The 14,082-nt window shown below is 44.2% G+C and overlaps 1 protein-coding gene across 1 annotated transcript in view; it reads right to left on the bottom strand.

Moving 5' to 3' along the window:
• The window catches only part of SLC30A10 (solute carrier family 30, member 10), an 11,674-nt gene extending 2,876 nt beyond the window's left edge, over positions 1-8,798 (bottom strand). The window contains exons 1-3 of the mRNA XM_012649674.1: positions 8,097-8,798; positions 7,378-7,455; positions 828-1,067 (exon numbers count right to left, since the gene is read on the bottom strand). Of these exons, the coding sequence (XP_012505128.1) occupies positions 828-1,067; positions 7,378-7,455; positions 8,097-8,742 (964 nt within the window). The 5' untranslated portion in view covers positions 8,743-8,798. The remainder of the gene's footprint in view (positions 1-827; positions 1,068-7,377; positions 7,456-8,096) is intronic.
• Positions 8,799-14,082: the final 5,284 nt, after the last annotated feature.

Genomic DNA, 14,082 nt, shown 5'->3' with positions numbered 1-14,082 from the left:
AAAAATTAGCCGGGCATGGTGGCGCATGCCTGTAGTCCCAGCTACTCGGGAGGCCGAGGCAGGAGGATCACTCCAGCCCAGGAGTTGGAGGTTGCTGTGAACTAGGCTGATGCCAAGGCACTCTAGCCCAGGCGACAGAGCAAGACTCTGTCTCAAAAAAAAAAGTATTCGTATTGCTACTGTTATTACTATGTATTGTTTGAAATATCTATTTTAAGTAGACACTATATTATTAAAAGGCGTAGCCAGCATATATCACAAATTGCTTTGCATATGTTTATCTTGTTCCTTTAACTGGGAAACAAGCTAGCTCCTGGGAAGGCAAAGACAATGCTGTCTTTCTGCTACTTTCCGTCCTTCCCCTCCCACCAACTCCTCTGCCTGCAGCACTGGGCAGAGTTATGACATAGTGACCTGCATGCCCGTAAAGTCGATTAACTAGAAAGCAGGGTCTAGAATATGAATGATTCATGTTTTCAAAATAAGAATAAAAATAAAGTTCTTAGTAGAAATGGCCTTGTTTGAGTTAAAAAAAAAACCTTTGACATGAAGGCAAACAGCCCGGGAATAGGCATTATTCAAGCATTACAGTCCCAGAAATTTGCAGTTGAGTCAGACAATCATGGGTCACAGAAGACCTTTGGTTCTTGGAGCTGGGAATCATCTTACAAGGCTATAAACACATGAAGTCTGAACCTATCACCTAGTGATTTAAAGGATTTCAGAACACATAAATCAAACCCTGCTGTGAAACAATGCTGGCCCTTTGGCCTGAATCTCACTAACTTGACAGCGAGTGGCTCTAGATCAGAACCCAGTCTACTTACTCAGCTCTTCCATGTTAACCCCTTTGGGGACCATCTGCAGCAGAATGGCAGCGGTCTCCTTGATGAGTGGGAAGGCAGATGACAAAATGATGATGACCATGATGACAGTCAGGCTGGGGTCAATGTAGCACTGCCAGTTACACGGGTCCTCAGTTTTCAGAGGAAGCACATAGAATATGACGGCCGTGATGACCACAACCACGGACCCCAGGGCATCTCCCATCACATGCAAAAGTACACCTGCCAGGAAGAAAGAAAGACTGCTACAGCATGGAGCCAACTTTGGAAGCCATGTGACACTCAAGGACTTGGATTTCTAAGTATATGAATACCTGTTGCTATTTGGGTTTTTTTGTTTGTTTTGTTTGGGGGGGGTTCTGTTTTGTTTTGTTTCATTTTTTTTTTTTTTTCGGTTAGAACAGCAGAAGGGATCAGAATTAAAAGAAAAAATGGTAAGTGCTTCTCAGAAAATAAAACTCCAGGCCACCATCTCAGGACTCAGAGATCCTGGGAAGAGAAACAGCTGAGGAAGATTCTGAGCTGCAGTCACCTGCAGGAAGAGCGACTATGTCAACTCTTAATGCTACATCACCACCACCCACCACCCATCAAAGGGCACAAGCCGAAGACAGAGCCCTACAGATGATTTCTCTCTCTCAGACACGTGTCAGTGTTTTAAATTGTTTTAAACATTTGTAAGAGGAGAAGGGACTAAGATATATCAAAAGAGTGGTTCTTTTTATTCTTCGTGTTCTCTCTGCCAGGATCCATCTTCCCTCTTCCCCGCAGGCATTTAGCTACTTCTCAAGCTGTCATTTAAAAGGCATTTGGTTTAAGAGGGCCTCAAGAACAGGGGCTCCTAGCAATGTTTCCACTGCATAAAGAGCCTTTTGTCACAGTAAAACAAAATCAAAATTCTACAGATAATAATAAAAATTGTGGGTACATTTAATTAAGGGAATGGTTTCTAAGGGTATCGATTATGATATAAAAAACCTGCAATCCTCACCAGTTGTTTGTTAGACATGAACAATTAGGAATTTAGGCACATTAATGGTTAGGAATTCAGTACATTGGGTTAAAATATGGTCAGAAGGATTATAAAATATAAACACAAAGCATTTCTTCTTCTTTTTTTTTTTTTTACAGAAAGCAACATCAGAATCTTGCCATTCAAGGTGTGGTTTGCAGACCAGCAGCACCTGGAGGCTTGTTAGAAACGCAGAAGCTCAGGCCCCACCTCAGATCTGTAGAATCTGAATCTGCATTTTAACAAGATGGCGGGGGGGGGGCATCCGATGCACATAAAAGTTTCCAAAGCGCTGCTCTAGAAAAAACTATATATGTTAAGAAAGGTCTGCTTTGTCTCTCCATGTATCCCACAGATTAGTAGAATTAATAATAATCCAAATTACTAACGACTCTCTCATGGCTAAGACTGAACACTCTCATATGGAAGGTGCTTTCATTGGGCTAATTCCTCCTCCTGGCAACACTTCTAGACCTCTGAGTAACATTATAGGTAAAATGGCATTCTGTAAACATACTAAATGGAATTCGTGGCAACTTCCCCCGCCAAAAAATAATACAGATATAAAAAAAATCCTCGTATTTCTTTCTGGCTGGGTGTTTAGTTACGGTAATAGGATCCTGATTCGATATATACATTAAACATTCCCATTTTCTAAGTCTATTCCCTCTTCTCCCCCACCACAACCCCAAAGGAGCTTCTTACTCCCCTGAGCCCCAGAAGGGAAACTCAAAGCTTTCCTAGGGGTTGGTCTACACACCTTGTTCCTCTGAAAGGAACTGAAGATTGATGTAACTTTCTTCAGGGCAGTAAACATGCTGCCATAAAAATATGAAAACCTAGTATTTCCTATACGAACTTGACATCATTTTCACTGCCTGAGACAGTCGTTATTCTCTGATTGTTTCATACGTGTGAGCCTCATTTTCCTCCAGAAGTAACATGAGGGTCCACATCAGACCCCGAATATCCTTTGTTTATATTATAACACTGGAGCCGTGCGATGTAGGCATTCAGGAAAACAGTATTTTCTAGTTGATGAAGTCATAACTCCCACGACAGAGAGTAACTTCTGTCTTTTATTTAATAATAATTGTAATGCCAACTAACATACATGCACCGGGCATTGTTTTAAGCGTGTTACATGTATTTAAACATTAAGTCCTCTTATGGACTCTCTAAGGTGGTTACTCTTGTGAAAATATGTAATTCCGAATCTAAGCTGTTGGAACTCTAAATTATTTTGAGCCTTAAAGGAATGTGATTTAGGGGGCCCAGTCACGTGACAGGCAGCTGTAAGCTCTTGTTTGTCTGAATTAAGTCTTTCCCCTTACCTACATTGCTCTGTAAAATGCTGTAAATGGTGAAGGGCTCCAGGGAAAACCCTTTCCCTCTTACTGTTGACTTTCATTAGAGATTAACCTCCCTGTTATTATTACCTTTCTGCTACAAAGACTTCAGGGCTAACCCAGTGCCCTTTTAAATTGGAAAGAAAATGAAAACCAGCTATAAAGAAAAGAAAACAAGCTGCAAGGAAAAGAAAACAAACTGTAACTAATTCATTGTTTATAACTCATCAACAGCCTTGTATAGAAAATATAATCCTGTTCTATTTCTTTGTCTTCTTCCTATGTAAGTGAGAATTTAGCTTTCAACTCTGGAGCGTTCTCCCTATTTCTCTGGAGTGGTGCGTCCCAGAATGGCCATTTCCAGCTTTTCACGTGAATAAACCCTTTAATACTGGAATCTGACTCTTTTGATTATTTCAGGTTGACACTCTCTTCATTTTACAAATGAGGAAACTGAGGCACAGGGTAGCTAAGTAACTTGTCCAAAATCTGACCAGAGATCTACTGCGCATCTTGCCTCATATAAGTCCCAAATTCCGATTTCAGCTTTTCCTTCTGAGAATTCTACTATGAGCCCCTAAGAATTAGATAAAATAGCAGCTTTCAAACTTGTTTTTCCCATATTCTATAGTAAGAATTAAGTTTTGCATCCTAGCACACACAGAGACACAAATTAAAACAAATAGTTCATGAGAAAGCAAAAATTGCCCTTACATACAATTTATTACTATTTTGTATTCTATTTAATTAATTTTCTAAATGGGATCATACTCTACTACATTGATCCTAGGACTCAAGTTGCCATGACCTTCAGTTTGAAAAATTGTTTAAAGCATGATCCCACTGAATTCTTCAGATTTAATAATAATGCAATGTGTTTTCTAGCCTCCCATTCAAAGTTGAAGAAAGCCATAGTCCACCGGCAGGATTCTGAGATAAGTACCTCAGTAACCTGCTGGGGGAGGAAGAGGGTCTCCTGTGAAGAGAAATCTCAGAAAAACCTTGTTGAGAGGTGGGTAATTTGAGCAGGACTCTGGAGGGGAGACAGACTTCAGCAGGCAGCCACAGGAGGCGTTCCAGACAGCAGACTCACGAGAGGCTCAGATGGAGGACACACCTGCCGGGCAACGTAGGGGGCTGATGCGCTAAATTGGGTGTCACAGACCCTGACACTGTCGCTATGAGCCATGGACCTTATGAACATCAGCCTCTCTGAGGAGTAAGATTCTCATCTGTGAAATGGGGTAATTACAATATCATCTGCCTCACTTCCCTCAGAGGCTAGTTCTGAAGAGTACATGAAACAACATCTGAAAACTCTGCAAGAACTGGCCAGGAGGTGATGATGATAATGGGCATCATTTGCTGAGTGGGTCCTTGTGCTGTTCCAATCCTCACAATAACGCAGTGATGTTGGTACTATCATCTCCACTGTATAGAGGAAGAGACTGAAGCTCAGTCTTTTCTTGCACAAGGTCACCAAGCTAGTAAATGGCAGAAGCAGAACTCAAATCGGATCTGCCTGACTTCTCCTTCTTACCTCACTGGAGCTGTGCATTAAATGTTGGGGGGTGGGGGCAGACGGTAAGGGGTTTGGAGGAGGAGCTAAGGCCGTAAAGGGGTGAAGAGTAGAGCAGAAAGTCTAGAAAGGAGTATTGGGACCGGAGCAGCACGCCCTTGAATGTTGGCCAAATCTAGACCTTATTCCAGATGTAGGAAAGGTTCTAGGCGGACTCTGATGTGATCACATCTGTGATTCAGAAACATAAATCTCGTGGCATTATCAGAGAGACAAAGATCACCACTTAGCAGGCAATTCAATCAGCTAATTAGTGACACTGTTCACAAGGTAGCTTTGCCAAGACAGCAAATCTTTGCCCTTGGTCCTCACTTGCTGTCTTTAGATATAAACAAAACCTCCCCAAACTGGCATATAACATGACTTGGCAATTTGACATAAGTTAAATTCTATGTGTCCCAGCACCTGGAAAAGCCATCGATGCTGTTGAATCTGTTGAAAAACTGGAAATGACACATTCACACCGGACAAATGGTTATGAAGGATGAGATCTTTCTTAGTGGGAAAAAAGCAAGAATTATTAAAAAAACATCTCATCAAAGGGGATTTATTTTCAAGAGATGTCAGGATTGCCATTCGTCTATCTATGTTTATACCAAAATAAAAAGGACTAATTGTCTTTCTGACACATGTCTCCTGTTACATGACTTTTAATGTGTCATGTTTGATCCTATTAAATAAAATCAACCACTACAAAGCACATGGACAAGAATTTTGAAAGGACTGTGCTTTCGTTGTGTTTTGTAGAAGACGGAGTGTGTTTCTTAGAACTCGTTTTTTTATTCCCATTGGAATAAGAGAAACACTAATGAAAATCAAGAAATGATTTCTTTTCACTGGGATCCTCGTCAGGTGTTTCCCCTGTAGATCTGGAAGGGGTTGGGGTGCAGCCCTGCTTTCCAAAGCAATTCCTTAAATGTTAGAAATCTAACCATTCAGCGGACTGTGTATCCTGGAGAAGTAAGCCCTCCCTATCTGGAGTCCAGAGGCAGCGTGTGATAATGGACAGAGCCAGAAATGTGGTGTAGGAGCCCTGCCTCTGCTGCTAGCTGGCATGACTTGGGGAAGCCTCCAAACCCTCTGCATCCTGTTTCCTCATCTGTAAAGTGAAGGGTTGAAGTTCATTTTCCCTAAGGTCTTTCCACCTCTAACATTCTGTGATCCTCCCCTGATTGTGGGTCCAAGATGAGGTCAGGGGGCCTAAGGTGAGAACAGCCTCACACTTAGCCTGAAATATGGGGAGGCTCCTGTTAGCCACAGCACAGGTACTCATCAGAAGCAGCAGGAATGAGCTGAGCTAACCCTTACTGAAGCAGTCTGGGTCAGCAATTCTACTCGATATCTAAATGACAATTGTCTCCACCCAGTACGACTGCTGTGGATCACCAATTGACTCATTCATGAATGGTTCCTGGCACAAAGTACACACGCAATGGTGGGTTTGAAAGTAGGCTGGTTACATGTTCAACTTTGTAACGTAAGAATGAAGGTAATTACAGAACATGCTTTGAGAAGTTAAAGTGCTATGATGGTGAACCCCACCTTAAAAACCCATAATATATATATTTTTTAAACTGAACCTTAAAAAGGAAGGATAAATTAAAGGATGATGATTTTTCATTGCAGATTCTCTCTTTCCAAAAAGATTCACCACCAGGCTCTTCTGAAGAGCAAATTCCACTGTTGCATTTACATTTTTAAAAATTAGTTTATTTAGAAAATTTTAGGAGCTCACACGTTATTATTGTTGTTGTTGTTTTCTGGATTTTCCCTATAGGCTCATTCTGGAAATCACTTTGTAAAACAGACGTGAGACTCTCAAAAATGAAATCTCTCCCAGATTATTAGTTTTTCTTTATATCATTTCCATCTAAGCCCCGCTACAGGCTTTCCCTAAACCACATGAAGGTAAAGGGCTGCTTAATCCTTGTTGAAATTCTCAAAGTCAAGATTGAGGATTAATCCCTTCTGGAATTACTCTGAAGTAAGATCTGTGGCCAAGAAGTTGGAAAGGAGAGATATTGGATACAGTGGTGTCTAGTGAGAAACACATCTCAGAACCCCCTGGGCTGATGTTAGCCCAGCAATTCAGATCTTGAGCAAGAATGCTAGTTAGCTGCCTTCCACAGGCCTCACCAGAAGCCCCACTTTTGGTCAGGAAGTGGAGGTTTTAGTTAGCCAAGAGTCCCTTCACAAAAGCAGATTTCTGGCAGAAGTAACTCAGGTGATAGAGTCATTCGGCAATGCCACACAGGACATAACCTTGGATAGCGCCACACCCATTCATTTCCCATCTTCATCAAAATCACATTCAATTCCAATAGGGTAGAGTGAATGTTAGCCATACCCATAGACGAGTAAAATCAAGTAAAGTAGTAACATGACACTGATATGTGGGGCTCGGGAGCAGATAGCTTTAGCATGGATCTAAGTGGAGCAAAGATAAATCATTAGCAACTAGTTTTTCTCCCTCAATCAATGCAGTGATTAAGCAAGAGATAGGGTCATAGTCTATGCATGCGCCTGGGCTACTTTCAAACCTTTATTGAAAGTCCAACAGAAATGAACAGCACAGTCCACAGTCAACCCTACCTCTGATATTCAGGGCTTCGGACTTTTTCTCCTTTTTCATCATCTCTTCAGGCTCATTCTGGGTGTTCAGGGAATCACCTGCATTCAAAGAAGAAACCTTGTGTTGTGTATAAGTTCTACAAACAAAAAGAACCAATGGACGCAAAATAAAGTTTCGTTATTTAAAATTCCTACTAGCTTATGAGACACCCTGCCCCTGCACACACACAGCCCAGAACAGTACATTTTGGCCTTGAAATAGCCTTGTGATCCACCTTTGGACTTCATTCACACTTCCTTTCAAGTTAAAACAAAAAGGGGGCGAGTGGGAGCCCACCCCCACCCGCAAAACCCGGAACATGCAAGGGGACAGAAGGGGGAGGGGAAAAAGCAAACTAATGAAGCAACTAACGAAGGGGAGGAGGGGCTGGGGGATGCTGTCTGTTGCCCAACAAGGGCTAATTTCCAAGAAAATCAATACTCCCTACACAGAGAATGGGGGAGGGGAAAAGAAGCTGGGGGACCCGAGAATCCAGAAGAAAAAGGAAAGAAAGAAATCGTGGGGAATATGTTAAATCAGCAGAACAGAAGTAAAGCGGAACTGTAAAGGAAAGGGATTGAAAAAAAGAAAAAAGAAAAAAGCAGGGAGAAGCAAAAGAGGGCGTGGGATGAGAAGAAAAGGACCGGGCGGGAGAAGGGAGGGAGGACACAGTGGTCCCAAGGATGCAACCGAAAGGCACCTGCTACGTTTGAGAACACGGTCGCCCCCTTCTCCTGCTGCCTTTCGACCGAAGCCCCCCGGAGGGTCACGGCCGAGTCCCAGCCGGGGGCTGTCGGGGTCGCCGCGTGCCGCCCGTCCTCCGCGCCCTGGAGGCCCCCGAAAGCGCCGCGGGTGCCGCCCTCCGCCAGCTGCTGCTGCTGCTGCTTCAGGCGGCGGCGACGCTGGCAGCGGCCGCAGCAGGCGAACCAGGCGGCGCAGTCCTGGAAGATGAGCAGCCCCACCACGTTGACCGCCAGCCCCAGGGCGCCGACGATGAGCACCAGCTCGGGGTCGTCGATGCGCTCGGGCCGGGCCAGGCGCAGCACGGCCTCCACGAAGATGGTGAAGCAGAGCGCGGTGAGGAAGACGGCGTTGCTGAGCGCGCCCACCACCTCGGCGCGGACGTAGCCGTAGGTGGCCCGGAAGCCCCGGGTGTGGCGCCGGGCGATGTAGCCGGAGGCCAGGCCCACGCACAGCGAGATCAGGTCCGACAGCATGTTGAAGGAGTCGGAGAGCAGCGCGATGGAGTTGCCCAGGTAGCCCGACACCAGCTCGGCCACGAAGAAGGCGACGGTGAGCACGAGCATGAAGAGCAGCCGGCACGTCTTGCCCGAGTAGCGGCCCATCTCCGCAGCCCGGCGCGCCCCGAGCGCAGCGCGGCAGCCGCAACAGGTGGGGGCGCAGCGCGGTGGCCCCAACTCCTCCGAGGCAGGTACCCGCCTCCCGGGCTGCCGGCGGGCCCTTGCCCGGTGCTTTTATAACGCGGAGGCAGAGCGCCCCAAGTCTTGGCGCGTCCAGAGTCTAAAGGAGTGGCTGCGGCGGCGGCCGCATCTGAAGTTGCCTCCCGCGGCGCCTTCCCCCTGCCCCGTGGCCCGACTTGGCAGGCGGCCAGGAGCCGATGTCTCTGTGCGCGACAGAACTGTGCAGAGAGGGGAGCTGCCGAGGGGGCAGGGGGCGTGTCCGGACGTCAGTCCTCGCAGACACCACTCATCCATGCAGAGGGGGATCCACTCAATGAGCCCCGCTCCTCCAGACCCCCGGGGTCGCCAGTGTCCTTCCTGCTGACTCAGTGATAAGGACTTCGACTGCTGTGGGCGTGTTAGCCGTGGCGGACAAGAACGCCTTTGCCTACGTGCCCAGAAGCAGCTTGCGGTGCAGATTCCATATTAGCCCAGCGTACAGCCCGGGAGCACTAACTTGGGCCAGCCCTGCCCTTAAGGGTGCTTCCTGCTTTTCGTTTCGTTACATTTCAGCTCATCCCTCACTCAGCCCCCACCCTCATTCCACTACCACCTATGCTAAAGCTATTTTGTCTTCTCGGCCTCCTCACTGCCGTAGTACGGGGTGTATGGACGTTCCCATCGCCCCCTCATGGCACAGTACCGTCTCCCCGTTCCCTTACGGGAGCTTTAGTCAAGGCCTCAGTCCTCGGTGAAGCTCAGGCAGCCCTCAGGAGGGCACAGGTCACACTGTTGCTAGCATGGCCCTGCCCCACCCTCCACCCCCCGCCAGCACTCTGATCTACTCTGGTAGCCCCAAGTCCCTTGGCCACCAAAGAAGCCAGGGCTGGCATCCTCTGTGTACGTGTCTCATTGTCCATTGGAGAGAACCTTCCACTTGCCTCCATGTGTCCCTGACTGCATGACCTGACACTTTTAGTTCAATGGACTTAGCTACACGAAGATCTAGTCCAAAAAAAGATTCTTCTGTTTAGAACAGGCTCTGTTCCAAGTAAAAGTTATTCAGAAGGGAACTGTCCCCAGGACTCTGGGAGAAGCTGAGGAACGGACCCTTGAAGAAGGGTGTTTGCCGTTGGTCAGTTCGGGAAAGGGTAGGGGGGGAAGTTCACAGGTTTCTTTATTGGTTTGTTTTGTTTTATGCTCCTATCTCATTTCCCAAAGGATTTGAAGGCGAAGCCTGGTAATCTATATTCTCAATCCCCCACCCGCAACCCCTGAACTTTAACCATTCCTGAAAAATACACATCTGTTTTTGGCTTGGAAATGAATAAAAATGTCTCGCTCCAAGAAAAGCCACTGAATCCATTAGCAGACAGTCTAACTTCTAGCCCCATGCATCGTTTCAGCCCTTCAAAACATAACCTTGCCTTTTAATGATCCCCGAGGGTCCTAAACAGTCACACTAATGCATCCTTGATCTGAGAATCCCACCGGATGCGCCTCCAAACTCAGGGACCTTATTAAACCTTCCCACCTCCAGGAAAATATCCCGACACTGAGAACTCGAGGAAATTGATGTCAAATATTCTCTAAAAATTAATCTAAAAATAATAATGTAGAAGTAAAAGGGTATAGACTGACAAAGGTTTTGAAGCTGTGTGGCCTCGGACAGGTTCCTTAATCATCTGGGCCTTTTTCACTACTGTAAAATGGGAACAATAATAGTATAGTGAGGATTAAAAGAGTTAATATGTGTAAAGTATTATACTTATATAACAATATCTGGTACATATTAACAGTAAGCACTCAATAAATGTTAGCTGTTGGCCAGGTGCGGTGGCTCACACCTGTAATCCTAGCACTCCGGAAGGCCGAGGCAGGTGGATCGCTCAAGGTCGGGAGTTTGAGACCAGCCTGAGCAAGAGTGAGACCCCATCTCTACTAAAAATAGAAAAAAATTATCTGGACAACTAAAAATATATAGAGAGAAAAAATTAGCCGGGCATGGTGGTGCATGCCTGTAGTCCCAGCTACTCGGGAGGCTGAGGCAGGAGGATCCCTTGAGCCCAGGAGTTTGAGGTTGCTGTGAGCTAGGCTGAAGCCACGGCACTCTAGCCCGGGCAACAGAGTGAGACTCTGTCTCAAAAATAAATAAATAAATAAATGTTAGCTGTTACTGTTATCATTAGTATTATCTAATAGTGCTACAGCACCTGTGTAATAAATTTACTATGGAGCAACAGGCGACAGGCTCTAACACACAAAAGAGATATACTGGAGTACTGTACCCTCTCCAGGTTCTGGTTTATACTGTCTTCCAGCTGAAACCTCTGAAACATTTAACATGACAGCAAGCAAAGCAGTCAATATAAGTGAGTGAGGCCTTTTGGAACTCATTTGACGGGGCTAACGCATTCCTTGCTAGTTGCATTTCTTTGTCATTTATGGCTGAAGGCAAAACCTGAAATCGGCAGAAATATATCATTTGAGCAGATTGCCTAATCATTCTCCTAACCAAAGGTAGGTAGACTGCCCCAGGAGCGCAGTCAATGGAACTAGAAAACCAGTGGCTGTCACCTTCCTGGGGCCCGGTTCCTGACTTTAAGGAAGGATAAGTGTTGCCAGACAGCGTCAACAAATGCACTACAGAAAAATATTTTAACAAGGACTATACACACACACACACACACACACACACGCACACACACTGTATATATAATCTAAGTTAATTGACAGAAATGCAGTCTGCATTTTAACGTTACAGTAAATTATGAGGTTTCAAGAGCTTTAGTTTAATGAGCTCTTTCTTTACTCAGCCCTGTGTAGAGCAATTCATAGGGATTATCTCATGTCATCCTCACAACAGACCCATACAATAAATACTGTTTTATAGATGAAGAACCTGAAGCCCAGAGATTGTAAGTAGATTGCCCAAAATGACACAATCTATAAATGATAGAGTCAAGATCTAAACTAGGCATCAAACTCTAGAACTTCACGCCCAGAGTACACTAATTTGATTACTTTAACACTTCTTTTGTTCTAAACAAATGAAACGATTTTTTTAAAGTTCACTTTTTATTGGTGCAAAACTTGATGTGTCACAAGTCATAAATCCAGAGATTATGACACTAAAAATTCTTTCTGTACTGATATTTGACCCAGAAATTAACAAACTTTTTTTTTCTTTTTAGAAATTGAAAAAGCATCTCTTTTCATTTTTATTTTGTAGCTCTACTTGACAGAAGATGATGTTCCCTGTTCAGGGAGAGAACAGACATTTTGTCTAAAGCCCCCAATTCTTATTCAAAACAAGAGGTAGCTCTTTTTCCCATAGCAACAGCCTCTAGACCTTAAATACATCATCAAAAGATGGACACTTCTCACTATTAGGCCAGCTCCAAACACACAGAGCATAAAATAATATGATGACTTTACAAAAGGGAATCTCTTCTCCGGTAGCTTAGGAATTTTGTGTCCAAAGTCAGTTCTTCATTGGTGAATTTATATAATATGTACATTTGGAACACTTTGGCTGTACAAAGGTATTTTTGGACCCCAAAAATATGCATTTCACCCTTCAAGTTTTTCAGAACATATTAAAAGACTCTTGACTTTAGATGATCATTCTGTTTTTTAATGATAAAGGCATGAGATATTAAAAAGATTAAAAATGAGGTACTGCTCAACACTACTTTGAATGGGCTATTAAGGGAGAAACACTCAGCCATATAGCGTGCTGCAGCCCGCCTGGAACGAAGCAGCTCTAATATATTATATAATAAATTAGCGCTGTGCCCATCAGCCTGCAGCGCGTTCTTTCCTAAAGTCACCTCCGTGGTTTCTCCCCAATGCCACTTGTTCTTGCAACCGAAGACTATGTCTGCTACTAGCACCAGCCCAGGAAGTGGTAAGAACACGAGCCCCATCATAACATCCAATGATACAACCTACTTCTTGAGAAAACACCAGACTCTAAATTTTAATTTTGAGCTCGTTTTGGTAACACTTGAAAGGCAAAGTAGTGTAGCAGTTAATAATTGGAGCTTTGGAGTCAGGCAGACTTGGAACTAAATCCAAGCCCTGTTACTCACTTGCTACTGCTCATGTGATTTGGGGCACGTTTCCTAACACCTTCTCCTTCCTTATTTGTGAAATAAGGATAATAATAGTGTCTACCTCACGGGGCTGTCATGAGACTCAAGTGAGAAAACATATGTAAATTGCTGAGTGTGGTGCCAGGTTCATCAGAAAGTCTTAATAAGTGTTAACAAAAAATAACCACCACCTTGAGTTTTAAATCCAAGTTTAGGGAGGGAGGGAGGAATATTTTTCTTCACCAAAGGATTCACATAAGGGCTACTTTTAGAGAAAATATATATATTTAAGGGTTTGTTTCCAGCTTCATCTTAGGAGCAGTGAAATTTATAGGGCCATAGGATAAAACATTTTTAAGTTCCTGAAACTGGAAGAGAAGCGTAGTTTGAATGACAATACTTCTACATGTAGAAAACATAGGAACCCAAGTTGCCAACTGTTGAGTACACAGGTGTAAAAGAATGACAATTTTTATATAACAACAGGACGATGCATTTATTTTCCTGAATGTATTTCAGAATACATCAAATGTAAGAGATTCTTGACGGGAGGTGACCACTTTTTTGTTTCCCACGATAGACACATGAGATGTGCAATGATAAAAGCGAGGTAGTGGTCACTTCGAATGGGCTGTTGATAAAGGAGAAATTCTTCTTTGGGCTAATAGATTCATTTGAGAGCGAAGAGGCCAACCATGTTTTCCAGGGACAGCTGGTTGTTACAGACACTGTAACTGCTCTGTGTGTTTCTTATCATCTCCAGGTCACAAGGACAGCCCCAGAGACTCTCACTCATGAAGAACCCTGCGTTTGGCGCTTGAAGGGGTCACGGGTAAGTGAAAACATGAAAATGAAAGGGGCTATGGCTATTAGGAGGAACAGGGAAAAGAGAGGCAGAACTGGGAGTTTAAGAAAGACTTCTTAGTCAAAGTTCATCATCACTTACTGATATCATTTGGGGTGTGATTCTACCTGATTGGTGAATAGTGAGGGAAAAACCATTTTAGGCACTATTTCCAATTCAAATGAAAGCAAAAAAGAATTAAAAGTTGCAAGAAAGGGAGAAAAACTCCCCCTTGATGTTGATTCTAGACCTAATGGTTTTAACTGTAAGTTAAATTATATGTTATTTCACATGTGTTATTTGATGCCATTGAAAACAATCCAAACCCTCCTTTTCTTGGGGTAG

This window comes from Propithecus coquereli, unplaced genomic scaffold (genome assembly GCF_000956105.1).
Source record: "Propithecus coquereli isolate 6110/MARCELLA unplaced genomic scaffold, Pcoq_1.0 Scaffold300, whole genome shotgun sequence".
NCBI classification, from domain to species: Eukaryota; Metazoa; Chordata; class Mammalia; order Primates; family Indriidae; genus Propithecus; species Propithecus coquereli.
This window is presented reverse-complemented; position numbering and strand designations above follow the sequence as displayed.